General features: G+C 41.0%; 1 protein-coding gene across 1 annotated transcript in view; it reads right to left on the bottom strand.

Annotated features, from left to right (window-relative positions):
* Positions 1–17202, bottom strand: part of LOC310727766 (AT-rich interactive domain-containing protein 1B-like) — a 225311-nt gene that overhangs the window by 152153 nt on the left and 55956 nt on the right. The window contains exon 3 of the mRNA XM_083544510.1: positions 13971–14120. Coding sequence (XP_083400636.1) covers positions 13971–14120 — 150 coding nt within the window. The remainder of the gene's footprint in view (positions 1–13970; positions 14121–17202) is intronic.

Below are 17202 nucleotides of genomic sequence, written 5' to 3'. Positions count from 1 at the left end.
TCCCTCCTGAGTCTGGTTCCTCTCAAGGTTTCTTTCTTATGCCATCTCGGGGAGTTTTTCCTTGCCACAGTCGCCACCAGCTCGCTCATCAGGGACAAACTTACACTTATAAAGAACATCGTATTCATTTTTATCACCACATTAGCTGTGTAAAGCTGCTTTGAGACAATGTTCATTGTTAAAAATGCTAAACAAATAAAAATGTATTGAATTAATTTAAATTCATTCAGGATATACATCTCAGTAACCAAATGTATCCCTAATGAGCAAACCAGAAGTGGAGGTGGCAAGAAATAACTCCCGTAGCCTTCATGAGGAAGGAACCTTGAGAGGAATCAGACTCGAAAGCAAACCTATAAAACGTTATAGAAACTTTCTTCTCCCTCACCAGCCTTCCTTTAATAGTGTTTTAAAGTTGATAAGATGACACATACAGTTTGTTCTCATGGTCCTAATCATGTAAAAGACAAAACAACTGAAGCAAGTGCAGACTCTAGTGAAAATAAGCAAACAGCAACACAACAAACAAAACCAAAAAACAAGACTACAGGATCTAGGAACATGATAACGCATGACACGAAAAATGGTAGCAAAACAAAACCTTAGCAAACACACAGAGAAACTAAAAATTATTTAGATGAGCTAAAGTGAGATTGGGTGTGAGTGACTTGTGTCTAGGTCATGTAAAGTTCAGGGTAATGTGTTACCAAGTAGATCCCAGTTCCCTGTCCGCAATGTTACACTTTTGCCAGGCTGTTAGAAAGTGCTGACATTAGAGACTCCTTCCAAGCATTCTCAACAATCAAACACATTTCTAGGTTATAATACAACACATTTTAATTATGTATATTACCAGGTTATGTGGCTTATGTTTAATACATAATATTTCATATATAAATAACCAATATGTTTCCTTTTTGATGAATACTGAGAAGTATGCTATATGGTAAAAATTTGTGGACACCTAACCATAAAAATTAAATATACTTTCTTACCATTCCATTCCACATTTAGTCCCCATTTGCTGTTATAATAACCTCCACTCTTCTGAGAAGGTGTTCCACTACATTTTAAAGTGTGCTTGTGGGGATTTTCCCTTATTCAGTCACAAAGGCATTAGTAAAATCAGGTACTGATGTAGGCTGAAGAGGCCTGGGGTGCACTCAGCATTCAAATTCATCCCCAATGTTTGAGGTCAGAATGTCTCTAGGTTACGTATATAACCTTAGTTAAATGAGTGAACGAGACGCTGCATCGCAACGCTTTGGGAACGCTTCCATGTGGTTCACACTTTGAATCATGTGTGTAATCTGGCCAACGGCAAGATAGGACGTCACCGGCGTAAGCTACAAAATGCGCATGCAGTGGAGCCGATGCTAGCTTCTGCAAAAGAAAAGGGAAGCGTGGCAGGAATGAGGGAGTGTGGCTTTGACACGCAGCATCTCGTCCCCTCAGGTAAGTAAGGTTACATACGCAACCTAGAGACGTTCCCTTTCAGGAACTCAAGCTGCGTAGTAACGCTTTGGGAATAAGAGTCCAATCATGCCACACTGACCAGTCCTTGCCTAGTGTGTGAGAGCACATCCAGAGCGCATGAGAAAGGAGCCAGGAGTGGCTCTAAGGTCAAGTTCATAGAACCTGACAAAGGTTAGCGGGGTGGACCAGCCCCCAGTGTTGCAAAAGTCCTGGAGTCCCAGGCCGTAGAGGCCGCCACACTCCGAGTGGAGTGAGCCTTGACCCCAAAAGGAGCGGGGAGACCAGAGGACTCATATTAGGATACAGTAATATAGCATCCACAATCCACCTACTGAGAGTCTGCTTGTTGGCAGAAAAACCTTTTCTATAGAGACCATAGGAGACAAACAGCTGCCCCGACTTCCTCCATTAACTCCTCCTGTGGACGTACGTGTCCAGTGCTCGCACAGGACGCAGTAGGTTTTGTTTCTCCTGGTCAGGGCCTTAAAAAGGAGAATAAAGAAAAGGAAACAAGAGAATGCCTGCAGAACGACAGGTCGTGGGGGAGCCACGGGCACCTAAGGTATAGCCAAAAGGAAAGTAGTCTTGATAGAAAGATACCTAAGGGCCACCTCAGCCAATGGCTTGAAGGAAGCTCAGACAGAGCTGCCAGCACGACGGTGTCCTTCAGGGCCGAAGGAGCCAACCCTATGGCAAACGGTTCCTGCAGGAACTCCAGCACTGAACCAACAGGCAGTTGACTGGGTCTAATTGGTGGTGCTTGCACCACGCAGAAAACAAGCGCCATTTAGCGACATACGACTTTCTTGTAGAGGGAGCTCTGGATTGGAGTATGGTCTCCACTACCTCATTAGAGAGACTCAGCCAGCTTGAGAAAGCATTCCCAAAGCGTTGCGACGCAGCTCGAGTTCCTAAAAGGGAACTCTATAGCAGACCATTCAAAGATCTTTCACTACAACCCCTGCGAACTGTATCTTCATTGAGCTTGCTTTGGGCATAGGAGCATTGTTATGCTGGAAAAGGTTTGGGTCTCTAGTTAAAATTAAGGGAAATGTTAGGCTACTGCATCTGAAGGCATCTTATACAACTGTGCGCCACTCTTTTTTGTGGTAACACTTGGGGAAAGAACCAAGGATTCAACTGACTGAGTTTTTAGCTCTCTACAATCGAGACAGAAAACTGCATTCAGGTGGTGTGTAAAGTTACAGTTGCATCAGTACACATCTAACACATTCTTGGCCTCGAGGCAACGTCTCAGAGCACGCACTGTGTGATGCCGAGGCTTTGTAAACGGCCGGCATGTAAATATTTGAATAAAGAAGTCAAGATGCCTCAAGAAACGTTTTGTAAAGGTTACTTTTATACTTTTATACAACAGTACAAGAATACATCTGGCCTCTGGCACAGCATGGCAAAGATTTTCATGTATAACCTCTTCTGTTATGTTACATTTCCATGAAATGATGCCTTTTATTAAATGATCATACACACGATAATTCGTGAAACGATGCACTAGGGGTATGACATCGCACGCAATACAAACCGTGCCCTGCGTCTGCTGCAGCTTATTGTAGAGGAATGAGAGAGGGACTGAAAGAGAAATGGCACAAGTGGGTGGTGAGAAAGGTAAAGAGAATTCAATCACATTATATGAGCACAATGACAGGAAGCGGTGTGATATTAGCTTATGTAAGGTCCCGTCAATGGGCCGATTTTCCAGCATTCACAGATGGAAAGTGCTTTAATGAAGGTATTAGGGGTGAAATGAGGGGAGGGAAGTGATTCCTCTTTTATCATTCTCCCTCAGCTTCATGGGTACAGTGTATGGATCGTTCATAAGGGCCTTTCCTCCATGTATTCATTCTTCTCTCTCTCTCTCTCTCTCTCTCTCTCTCTCTCTCTCTCTCTCTCTCTCTCTCTCTCTCGCGCTCAGTCACACACACTATATCCTTCTGTATCTCGCTCTTCTCTTCTTCTCTCTCTCTCTCTTTCTCTTGTGTCCCCTTGACAGGCTCCTCATGACTACCAAATGAATTAGTCATTCCCATACCTTCCGTTGCAGATCCCAGCCAAATCTGCCACTAATTCCATTAATATTCATTAAAAATTAAGCTTAATTGCATGTCTTTTAAAAGCCCCGTGCCCCTTGCTGCCCTGAGGCTCTGCAGGACAGCCATTTCTGATTTCCACTGGGCAGTTCAGCTCTTCGCTTGTCAGCAAGCAAGGGACTGCGGTGCTGTGTTTTTTTGGGTTTTTTTGTATATGCATGCATGTGTGTGAAAAAGAGAGATATCGCGAAATGGCTCGGGCTGAAACCGAGGGAGAGCGAGACTGACGCGCAACAAGACACAAACATGCGTATTTCACACATGAAAGGCAAAGGAGCGATGGGAACGCGACGGAGCGCCGCTGCGCCAAAGCCAGCGTGCTGAGACGACACGTCGCTCGCTCTCATCTTGCATTCAGAGCGCCGACGCTCCTATTGAACGATGTATTTTTAGAGCGGCTCGCGTTTTGTGAGAGCAAAGGATGCGAGAAAAGTGGAGCGTTTAAAAACATAAATACCAAACGCACGGATACGATGGAGTAAGAGTGAGACTGATAAGAAGAAAAAGAAAGAGAGAGAGGGATAAAGAGAGAGAGAGAGAGAGAGAGAAAGAGAAAGAGAGAGAGAGAGAGAGAGAGAGAGAGAGAGAGAGAGAGAGAGAGAGAGAGAGAGAGAGAGAGAGAGAGAGAGAGAGAGAGAGATTTATCCCATTCGTATTCATCCTCACGCTCCCCGGGTGTCATTAACCCAGACAACAATGCCACTTCAAATTGGGCTTTTATAATTAAAGCAATCAGAGAGTTGCCCAATATTACTGGGTGTCGAGAGGATACGAAACGAGAGAGCGGAAAAAAAAGAAAACGAATGCCGTGACTTATTAAGTCAGCAGAGTCGAGGATTGAGGTCTTAAAAATATGAAATGACACGTCAATATAACCTGGCTCTGCCGAAAGAGAAATTACTTGATAAACAAAACTGTGTACTGAAGCAACACCACCCCCCTTTTTCCTTTCAGACTCTCATTAGTTTTATTGATCCGGTGCTGTCAAATTGGCATACGCATATGCAGCATTTGTCAGATTAAGAGATTTCTGCTTCAATTTGCATCAGCTGTCTATTAAGTTCCACACTGACTACAAAGTCCTGCGTATGGCATTTAAACCTCGGGAAGGGTTTAGAGGCTGTGTATCTTGCCGATTTCTGGAGCACTATAGCCCATGCTGAGCACTTTGTTAATCGAGCTGCTAAGGATCTAAAAAGATAAAAAAAGATTTTTATTTGTACTTTTTTCATTTTAAATTTGAATCTAGTCTTACGGAGACCATCGAGTGCAGCCAATAGCGCTTTAATATCCAGAAGACCGAATCTTCATTGTGTAAGAAGGGCTGTATGAGTTAGCTAGATGGATAATGTCTGCACATTAAACAGGGAACAATCTATCAAACGAATGATTAGAGGTCAGTTTTATAGTAAAGTGAGATTTTTGGTTTTTGAGAGCATAAAAGGATGCAATCAATGGAACCAATCGAACATCGATAACTTGCACTACAAAGTATGAAAATGAACGAATGAAAAACCATAACTAGGGCAAGTTGGATTTGGAAATGGATTTGCATTCCCAATATAAAAATATCGATATATTGAAGATGAGGATGCAATATATATATATATATATATATATATATATATATATATATATATATATATATATATATATATATATATATATATATATATATATATGTGCTATGTAAATTAAAACTGCTATTAAAACAACGCCTCAACAATGCCTCAACGACATGCGCTGCCATACATACACTAATACCTGCAAATCTCGTAGAAAATACAGTGCAGTCAATAGTCCTCCTCTCACTAGTGTAGATGTGTGCACTCCTCTGGGTCACCTTAATGGCTACATCTGTACCTTCGTGTTCCAATACAATGTCTCACAGATTGGATTCTTAACCAAGCAATCCCCCTGACCTTTTACACGAAGCAGGTACAATACTGACCCACTTCCCCCTCGAGATAACACACACATCTCGTGATTCACGCCCGGAGCATGCTGAGAATAAAATCACATCATCACATTGTGGTCCCCTGTGCACACGCCTGATAAAGAAACAATCGCAGATCCTTAAGTTCGAACACTCAGGCATTACTTTTCGTCAGGTATTGACTCCTGAGCCATGATAAGGTGCAAAGAACAGGACGTAACGACTAATTACATCAGGCAAGACTATAAAACCAACATGATTCAAGTCGTGGAGTACATGGATGCGACGTCAGCTCACAAAATGAAATTTTGCCCCTATTCAGCTAACATTTTCTAAATGAGGCCCCAGGGGAGAGCAGCTTGAAGCGCAACTTGCTTTCAGCTTGCTGCTTGATTAAGACTGGACAAACAATCAGAATTTGCATCTGAAATGCAGCACAAAACAAATAAACATGCCTCTAGATGCAGGGCAAAAATCCACACTGCAATTAGCAGGTGGCAGTTTGCAGATGGAAATGAAGGGTGGGGGGGGAACCAGAAATAGAAAGAACAAAAAAATCCTTCTATCAATCATCTTGCTGGAAGAATTTTTTTAGGATTTTTTTCTTCCTTCAGCCAATGGAAGTGCAGCACTAGTTACCATGCACCACGTCGCATGGCAATCCGGCAGGACATTTAGAGGACTCTGATAAACTATGCCATTTAAAAGGTTATGACAATTAAAAGCAGCTCACGCAAATTACAGTGCCTGGACCTTTCACACGGATGGATCGCTCTTATCGCCTGGCGCCAAGCTCTCGGCACCGAATGCCCTCTATTTCCTGCTGCGTCTGCCCCCTCCTGCTCTCTCCATCTCGCCCTCCTATGCACCCCTCTCCACTTCCTTCACGCTCCCCCTCTCATGGCTCAGGATGCTTTTATTATCGCGTTAATTAAGCGAGCTCTTTGCTAATATTCAAATGCTGACCAATTAATGACATTGAACTTTGGATGGTACTGCCTCATCTCACCGGTGCCAAGGCAGCAGCCTTGTGTACTCGTCCTGCCTCCTCCTCTCTGCTATCATAGGGTTTTGAATTATAAAAATAAATAAAAAAATTAAATTAAAAATTGTGGCTAGGGGTGGATGATACAACTGGGCACCGCTGCCAATGCCACACTATTTTAATGAACCTTCTGAGGTTTGAATATGAGAAGATCGACGTCACAGATTATGGAGGTAAGACAGACAGAGACAGAGGGAGACTCTAAATGGTACGTCATCACAGTTCAAATATACATTAATATACACCGATCAAGTATAGCATTATGACCACCTGTCTAATATTGACTGGTCTGTGGCAACAATTAAAACTAGCATTAACTTCTTCAGCAATCTGAGCTACAGTTGCTCGTCTGTTGGACCTGCAGTTTTGGAGATGCTCTGACCCAGTCGTCTAGTCATCACAGTTTGGCCCCTGTTTAAACTCGCTCAGATCCTTACACTTGCCGTTTTTCCTGCTTTTAACACATCAACTTTCAGGACAAAATGTTTACTCACTGCCTAATATCCCACCCACTAACAGGTTCACTTCCACCTGTCATAATGTTAAAATGTCATAATGTTATAAATGATCAATGTATGTCCATGGTCTTTCTTTAGTGAAGAACCAGATTTAATCTGATGTGTACCCATGTTTCATTCTGCAGTCCAGAGTTTGCGTTAGGTATATTTGGGCTGCAGGAGCATGAAAAAGCAATCAGGATGAATTAGGCAGGTTCGGAGGTTTAAAGGAACCACAGTGGTGTAAAATCTTGCATCAAGATAGAGTACATACACAGCTATCAGTTAAACGAAAGAATAAATGTAACATAGAAGCATTCAAGGCTGTCTCAAAAATGTCTTAGGTATCTGACATTAGCAGCGACATGTCATCAGAAGATGAGGTTGTCAAGGGCATCTCCATATTAAACCATAATAGAGATCGACCCTGAGTCAAATCATGCTCTGCAGAGACAGTATCTTTTATTTATCACTGAGCAACATTGAACCTCTTTGTTTATCGGTGCACTACCAGTTTTTTCCACTTGATATGATACTTTCCGATTACTCACCAGGTACCGAATGGGAAAGGATATCAAAAGCCACTGTGTTTATTCTAAACCTTTTTTAACTGCTGCTCATGCAGCATGTAGCAGCAGCTGAACATGCTTGCAGGAGAGCACTAACTGCATTAAAAATGCCCTTTTTGCGACTAGTCCTACAAGTCTCTGTGATCAAGAACAGAGTAATCCAATGTTATAGGCAAAAGTAATTATCCTTTTGTATTCCAGCCTTATAACATCTACAGCCTTGTCAGTAATTGAATTCGGAATCCTATGATAATTGCTTGAATGTTTATAGACCAAACAAACAAACTTGTGCATCGTAGATACACAAATCGGGGATAGATGCTGTGTAGGTCTTTTGGGTAAAATGAAGCTTTAATAAATGAACACAGTATTTCAGCAAAGTATTTCAACATATTGAAGCAAGCACTCCAAAGATCTTTTAGCAGCACTCATCAACGCATGACAAACAAAATTTGGGAAATACACACATTTATATAGACAATTTATATGAATTTTAGTTTAGTTTAAGATTGCTTGTTAAAAATGAATAAAACCACAACTTTAGACAGAGACGTATGCTTTTATTATTAACTTCAAATTTAAAACCAATATAGAATCTATAATGTTATAAACTTTTGAACAGTTTGAATTGTTAATATTACATTATTTATTTTTATCAATCATCCTGTTCAAAACTTTACACACACACCCATACTGGCTCTTAATGTTAAACTGCCGAGGACAAACTAAAGCCTCAATAACAAATATCACCAAACATAAAATCAGTCAATGATCATCCAGTAAAACAGCACACTGTATTATGATTGTAAGCATTTGCAACTTTTCCTGGTAAATTTGTGTAAAGTTATTAGTTATTATTGTGTCGTGGACTATATGTAAACATCTGCAATGTAAAATGTATCTGGACACATGACCTTTATAGCCATATGAGGCGCTTCCCCAAACTGTTAACACAAACATGGAGGTTTACAATCGTATAGGACGTTGGTATTTATAACATGGTATTGTATAAGGAAGTCAGGTGTTTCAGAGAAGTATGTGAGGGTGGTGCAGGATATCTAAGCGAACAGTGTGACAGCAGTAAAGTGTGCAGTAGGAACGACAGACTGGTTCAAGATGGAGGTTGGATTGCATTAAGGATCGACTCTAAGCACTTTCCTGTTTGCAGTGGTTCCTGATGGACAGGTTGACGGACGAGATCAGACAGGAGTCTCCCTGGACTATGATGTTTGCGGATGATATTGTGATTTGTGGTAAAAGTAGGGAGCAGGTTGAGAAGAGCCTGGAGAGGTGGAGGTACGTGCTGGAGAGAAGGGGAATGAAAGTCAGTAGGAGTAAGACAGTACATGTGTGTGAATGAGAGGGAGGGCAGTGGAGTGGTGCGGTTGCAGGGAGAAGAGGTCGAGAAGGTGGAGGAGTTTAGATACCTGGGGTAAACAGTGCAAAGTAATGGAGAGTGTTTTAGAGAAGTGAGGAAAAGAGTGCAGGCAGGGTGGAGTGGGTGGAGAAGAGTGGCAGGTGTGATTTGTTATAGAAGGGTATCTGCAAGAGTGCAAGAGAAAGTTTATAGGACTGTGCTGGGACCTGAGTTATTGTATGTATGTTAAAAGACAGGAGGAGGAGGGGTTGCTGGAGGTAGCAGAGCTGAATATGTTAAGGTTTTCATTAGGAGTAACAACAATGGGCAGGATAAGAAAACTATAAAGGATAGTTTATTAGAGGAACAGTGCATGTAGGATGTTTTGGGGACAAAGTGAGAGAGACGAAATTGAGATGATTTGGACATGATTTGGCCTTCTATAGAGCTCTGACCTCAACCCTAGTTAACACCTTTAAGTGTTCTGTATTGGAAATATAATTGGAACGCTAACTGTACCCCAGGCCTCCTTACACTAAATGATAATCTGACTGTACTAAAAGGCTTGTGGCTGAATGATCTCCACAAACAAAATTTAATGAAACATAAGATTCCATTCCATAAGATTCCAAGGAACAGAAGAGTGGAGGTTATTATAACAGCAAACGAGCTCAAAAAGAAGGATCAGGTGTCCACAAACCTTTGTCCATACAGTATAATAAAAGTAGGTTAGTGTATGTCGGTATAAAAGAGCAGGAATAATAACTATGATATTAAGGTAAACTTAAAAAAAAAGAAAAAGATAAAAAAAAGAAAAAGACAAAGACACAGCAGATTCCCTCCACCTGCATATCCTTGAGTAAAGAGAGCAGTTTGATTGGTTTAACGGTGACAGTATGGTGATGCACTGTGTCAAATGAATTATTCCACCACTCACTCTTTAGTTGGTGGAGACTCGGATCCAGCTTTTGTTAGATTACACTGGACATGAATTTCTCCTGGCTTTCTGACAATTTACTCGTCTGTTTCACTCTCGGGTTTTGTGTATAATTCTCCACATTCCTTGTTTCCTTGTGTTTTATTTATTTTTTTTTCTGCTCAGTTTGCTATCCATTAAAACCTCGAGCCTTTTGTATCATCGCCCCATGCGTGAATTCTTGACAGCTGCGGGGTGAGTAATGCATTTTGACTCGGGGTTGCACGTTTATTTGAAGTACTAGAACACAACAAGCTTATATTTGAAAGGGCTTCATGCCTGAAGCCAAAAACAGGATTTTATGCTGTACGGTTTGAAGATTCGAGTCTAAAATCGAGCCAAGCATAGAAGTTTTTTTCTATTTTTTTTTTCTTAAGCCGTGCTCAATATGTGACACTGATCAGGACCCTGTCAAACAATCAGAAGCTGAACAAAACAGGTAATGATGTTCCTTGCGTCCCAAAATCTTAATGAAATGCCTCTCGAGCTCTTGTCTGTTCAAGTGATTGCCACAACTACAATAAAGGGATGCTTCTCACGGAAGCCTACCTGTCATCATGAAAAAAAAGGCTGTCACTTCTTTTTTGTGGCCTGTTGATGATTTTTTAAGCTGACGCAACACTTCTTGTTGCTGAAAACTCGTGTTCGTTTGAGCGCTGACAGCCGAGGCTGCGAGTGAAGGAAAAAGTAAGGACACTCTCAAAGAGGTGGCTGATGCGTGATGTGTGAGGAAGCCTGTGACAGGACATGGCAGCGCTCAGATAGCAGATAGCAGACAAGTACAAACACAAAGTCACTTTGTGAATTCAAACGTGCGGAATATGACAGAGAGACGGCTCGCGTGGAAACTCTGTGATTCGTGAGCTCTGCGCCAAGCTGGACACATGAACTCAGGAACAAAGCTGCCCTGTTCCACCTCTCTGTTGCTTCCTGCCTCTGGCTATTGCTCGTTTTCTTCGGTATCTGCTCACGGCAGCCAAAAATAGTACAGCGAGGGCTGCAGAGGCCATCGATATGTCAATCAAGGAAGAAAAGGCAGAAGACTCCGGGTTTTGCAGAGGAGTCATATTATAAAGCGGTAGCTCACATAGACACGGCAGAAAACGATACAATTAAACCGAGCCGTAACATTACATCGACGTCGATACGACTTAATTAATAATCAATGCGCTGCAAATATAATACCTTCTTAAAACAAAAGCTTGATTACATAACTGAGTGGATTATACACCTAATTAGGATGAATTATGAATTTCTTTCCCCTCTGAAATATAATTACTAACATTTCACCACACGCACATGATACAGAGGAAAAAGTCAGTATGGAGACAGAGCATAGCACAAATCAATACTTCGAAATGGAAGAGTTTGGCTGTGTGTGGAGCTTCACAGCAGAGATAAGAGTGGCCTCAGAAATAAACCTGTACCTAGCTCTCAATTCACACAAGCAGCTTCCCGTGAAGATAAAGAAAGAAAGGTCAGGCTAAAAGCAGAGCGCCTTCACACAGCCTGGCGGCTCTTTGGAGAAAAGCTCCTAGTCACCTTTCCAAGGTAGGGGCTAACCTACTGTCTAATCTGGCCTGGCGCAATAGAAAGGAAAAAGCCACGTTCCATATCAAGCGCTCTTAAGAGGCTGGCTTCGGGAGAAAAGATGAGAAAAAGGTTAGCGCATCTGCTGGACCACTACGGGAGATCAATAAGGATGTTTCGTAACGCTTAGCAGCTCCTTGCAAATTTGCAGTGTGATGAATTGCGGTACGAAATGTACTTTTATTATGTCATTCAGAGCAAATAAATAAAGACATTTTAAAGATCCATGGGAAATAATTTTAGGGGCAAGGCCAACCCACACACCCACACTCTGTGTGACTGTAGACTGTAAGTGATGCAGAGAAGACCATGTAGATTGAAAAAATCTCTCTCTCTCTCTCTCTCTCTCTCTCTCTCTCTCTCTCTCTCTCTCTCTCTCTCTCTCTAAATATATATATATTTACATGATAATGTGCCACAAACTAGATGTCCCATCCCCCTAATGCATAAAGCATTAGGAATTGAAAGAATTGACGATTTAGGGCATACAAATCTATGCCACAAACAATTTCAGTCTTACACTCACTACTACTATGGTGCTTCTAATAAAGTAGCCAGTGAGTGCAGATCAATATAATCAGAACAACTCTTTCACTACCCATCAACCATTTACATCATATATTTGACTGCAGATATATTTTATTAAAAGCTTTGCCATAAAATTTATAATCTGCTCACAACTTCCAACAGTTGTCTAAAACCATTTAACACCAAGCATTTCTATATTACAAATCCCAGGTGACATGAACATGGTCAGGCACTGCAGACCAGGCATTAAGACATATAGGATGTGGATTTAGAGGGTGAAGCGGTCCACCTGATCTTCTGATTTATAGCTGGACCTTGGCAGGATCATAAAACTACTCATATAGGTCCATAATCCTCCAACACTTGTCGATATACAGCCACGTTTCAAAATGAGTTCTCGCCTTTCAGGCGGTGTGCGATCGGAAAAGCGGGCGACGGTGGGAGATTGTCAAATATAACGCCTCCATCATTAAACTTGATGTGATTGTGGAGTAAAACTGTCCCCTCTCCAATTGAGCCTTCAATTTGCTGGCAAACACGAAAGCAGAGGAGCAGCTGAACAGAGCAATCAGCCCGACAATGTCCCATATCTGGGGTTAATGGTGGCAGAGGAGGTCTAAAAATTGAGAGTCAGTCTGCCAAAATCATAGGGAAAAAATGCCTTTTCATCCCAAATTCACCCCTGAAGAGATGTCATAAATGTACTATAGTACAGATCCCCACACAATGCTTGTAGGGGGCTGAGAAAAAAAAGAATACAGCTGCTTTAAAGCATGATAATTTGCCTCTTTCAGCTTAGAAAAAGGACAAACGCAATTGTTAACACTCACAACGGCTCACACCCAATTTGAATAAAGAGGATCAGTCCAAGGTGTTATCCAAAGGTCAAGTTTGCCTCTCTGCTCTCAGGACTCCTGTGGATAATTTACTATTCCAGAATACAAATAGCCTGGAGCCGACCTGACCTACATCAGCCTTCAAGTATGGGCAGTCAGAGCGATAGAGCGGGAGCAAGAGAGAGAGAGAACGGAAAGATAAAGAGCTGGACTTGATTAATGCAATCGCCCTTTGAGTAGGAAGGCAAGGGAGCACTAGCCTGGAGTCCGGCGTTGAGAAAGAGCCGGGTGCATTGTGAAATAAGGAGCGGCGTGGAAACAAACCTCCCATAAAAAGAAAAAAATGCTTGCAGATTTCATCAGAGCAATTTCTGCTGAAGATTACACACGATGGGAAGTTGCACGATCTCTCTCAAAACCCCCCTGAATGTTACCAAACTTTGCCTCGAGCTTTCCCAAAGTCCCCGTACCTCCCACTCGCTTTCCTGTGACGCCCCGAGACTGCATTTCTGCCTCCACCAGCCAAATTCCCCTCTGTCTGCAGCTGGAGCTCAGTTAAATCAGGCAGATTCCACTCAAGCCATGGACGATGAGAACCACATGGCCTTCTCCCAGGCTTGCAGCACAACGCCACTTTTTCACGACGCTCCCTTTTTTTTATTGGCATGCCTGTTTTCCCAAATGAACTACTTTTTCTTTCTTTGTTCGCATACAGAAACCGTCAGTAGGATGTAGATTCAAAGAAAGTAACAGAATAAAAATGAAATCACAGAAATAAGCATTACAATTGGGTAAACCACAGCAAATCGATGTTTAAATGCCTATTCATTTGTCTGATTTTGCATGAAAATAAAACCACAACCCTTCGATCCACACTGAAGAGAGTCCTGGTTCAAGAAGGCCGTTCTGCCTACATGATAGGAACTTGTAAACAATTGCAGAGCAAGAAATAGAACCTGTACATAATCAGGACAAATAATCAGAAGCATCAGCCCACGACCAGGTGAGCCAGCTAGAGCCACAGGAAAAGCTAGGACTGAGTGAAGCTTTACCTGCTGTGTTGTACTACTAGGCTGGCTGTATGGTGTCTGCTGCTGCTGCTGCTGCTGAGGTTGCTGGGATTGCTGAGACTGGCTGTAGTACCCGGGCTGGCCCTGAGGACAGTATCCTCCCATGCCCTGCTGGCCAAAATGAGCAGGTACCTACGTGGGAATAAAACACAAGAATCAGCTGAGAAATTAACTTCTGAATAACTCCTGCTCACAAAGCAATCAGATGGTTTTCTTTCAGGATTTTTATTAGGTCAGTATTAATACATTTTACAACACAATATACGACACAACTCTGCCTGTTTTAGAGATGTTTGGAGCTGTGTTTTGGATATGTGCCAAGTCTTCCTTGGTAAGTTGAAATGTAACCTTTCATCCATAACCACCGGGAGGTGGTAGCTCAGTGGTTAAGGCATTAGACTATGGATCGGAAGGTCACAAGTAAAAAAAAAACAGCACCACCAAGCTGCCACTGCTGGGCCCTTAAGCAAGGCCCTTCAAATGCTCGGTTGTAAGTCAATCTGAAAAAGGGCATCTGTCAAATGCTGTAAATGTAAATACCACACACAGAGCACGGATAGACAACAGCTGCGCTAATCCCAAACGTTCATAATAGAGTTTAATAATTTCTCATTATCTCCTTATTCTTATACTCAAACAAATCACAGTTTATTTGCCAACCGTTTAAACTAATCTCAGAGGTTCACGATTAGTTTCTGTGGGTGTTTGCAAAAATGTATAAGTTTAGAATTGCAATATTTGTGTCCATATAATTAAATATTCCACAATGCACCTCCATAAAGTATACAACACCAAAACAGTGTCATTGTACAGAATATGGTTGAGTCAAAATGAAAAAAATCTTGAACACATGCTGTTCTCAACCTCTGGATTGTGATTATACATAGGGTCTTTGGGTCTAAACATAATAATAATTATTATTATTATTATATATTGTATTTATACATTGTACTGTGTATATACTGTATATTATAGTATGTGTATATTCTTTTTATATATTTGCATTTATTTTTATTTCTTTCCTTTGCTGCTGTAACAAAGAAATTTCCCCACTGTGGAACGAATAAAAGTATATCTTATCTTATCTTATCTTATCTTATCTTATCTTATCTTATCTTATCTTATCTTATCTTATCTTATCTTATCTTCTTTTATTATGTTTAGACCCAAAGACCCTATGTATAATCACAATCCAATCATGTTACAGTAGATACATTGTATATGTCATTAAACAACGTTTATCCTCCTAAATACTGGGAGTCACGATGGAGATGCGTTACAATGTTGAAATGGTGATCGGTATGGGGTAGTACACTCAATTATGTTAATAATTTAACAAATTTCAGTACATCATTTAGCAAAACAGAGCAATTTAAAGCATCATACTCTATAACCTATACAGTATTTAGGTAGGTGGCAGCGAGCACGTGGACGAGCACCAATTCCCAAGTGGAGGGCGGAGCATTTGCTGTTAAGTTTGCCTGCCAGCGCAATGTAAATTATTAAAAACATTTTATTGTATTGATATTATCATCGTAAGATCGAAAAATTGTAAGCCGAATATCTCATCTGTATATACCATAAACAATATTTTAAAAATGAAAATGATTATTCCACACCCCATGTGCACGACTTTCAACCCGATCGACCCAACTGTTTGTTGTTTGTGCAGTGCAAAGTTCAAGTGGTCTTATATGTATTAAATCCCACATGGCTGTTTGATTTAATGTTTAATCCCAATGCCGTCACATGATTTTAATATCAATCTGCATTGCGTCACACAAGCCCAGTCTTGTCATTACAGTTTGTGAGTGCAAAGTGCCTGCAGTTGTTTGCTCTGACACACAGCCATTAATCAAAGCATTGTTAAATGTGACAAATGCAATTTTTTTCAGATGTTTTTCAAGTCTCAGTGTCTTGTGTGTAGTGTTGGTAGAAATGATACTACACATGTGCAGCATAATGCACAAGTACACTGATTTATAATAATAAAAAAAAACCTACATTCTACATACTCACTAGAGTAATGCATAGCACATTTCAAAAGTAGTATTCTTGTAACTACAGGGATTCTTGAAAGAGGATTTTGGGAACCCCTGATATATTGTTGTTTTTTTTTTTTTTTTTTTAAATCCTTTATTAAACATAACAACAAAATATCCCCAGTGATGAATGAACACCTACAGTGTTGAATTAACCCCTGCAGTATTTATTTGTGTAAAAGCGCTGTAGGTGTTCTTTCAACACTGCGGGTTCTGCCATGTTTCATTCCTCTTACTTACAGCTGCACGCTAGGAAAAAAAAGCATCTGCGTGATAACGTTCTAGCAAAACATGATTATATGGTGGTTGTTAAAAAATTTACAAATTAATTACAAAACTGTCTTTATTCTACATGTCCGTTGCCACATGTTGATTAAAAACATAGAAGCTGTTTGACCACGAGCAGAGACATGAGAAGTGAGAGATACTGGAAGAAGGTAACTGGAGTGTAAATCAATAGTAGTTTGGTTTGTAATATGTTGCTCTTATGAACTATATATATATATATATATATATACACACAAATATATACACAAATATATATACGTATATATATTCAAATATATACAAATATATACAAAAACCAAGTGGTGAGATCCGAATGTATTCATTGGTAATAAAACGTGACCCACTATAGTAGATTACATCTGAGAAATTGGGTAGTTTTGGGAAGTGTACAAACAATCCAAGACCAGCTATTTGGACGGTGCATTTTCTAATGGAGGGAGGAAAAACAAGGTTTTTTGTCAATTTCAGCTTTTTATTTAAAGTGGGTTTTTATAGGAAATCAATTCTCTGGCGAAATACGAGTGTCTGCATATAAAAAATAAACATTTAGTAATTTTGATCAAAAACACACACAAAAAAAAAAAAAACGAAGCAATGTGCTGTGATTTTCTTGAACGGCCTTATTCGGCTTCAATCAGCCACACGGTGAGAAACACTGCTGAACGATGTGTTATGGTACAGAAGTGCTCCAGTGGATCCAGAAAAGCTCATGTTGTCTTGGGAACGTATGATTGCTCTTGCGGCCTGCTCACCATCACACGCAGCTGGGACCATTACACTTCACATAACCCCCCCCCCCCCCCCCCTCCACCTCCCAACCTCTTCCTGCTTATGCAACAGCTCTTGATGAGCAGCTGCTGCATGCTCGGCATGGGCCGAACGCG

This window comes from Silurus aristotelis (assembly GCF_946808225.1).
Source record: "Silurus aristotelis genome assembly, chromosome: 6".
In the NCBI taxonomy this organism is placed as follows: domain Eukaryota; kingdom Metazoa; phylum Chordata; class Actinopteri; order Siluriformes; family Siluridae; genus Silurus; species Silurus aristotelis.
The sequence above is the reverse complement of the archived record's forward strand: the minus strand, read 5'-3'. Positions and strand labels throughout refer to the sequence as shown.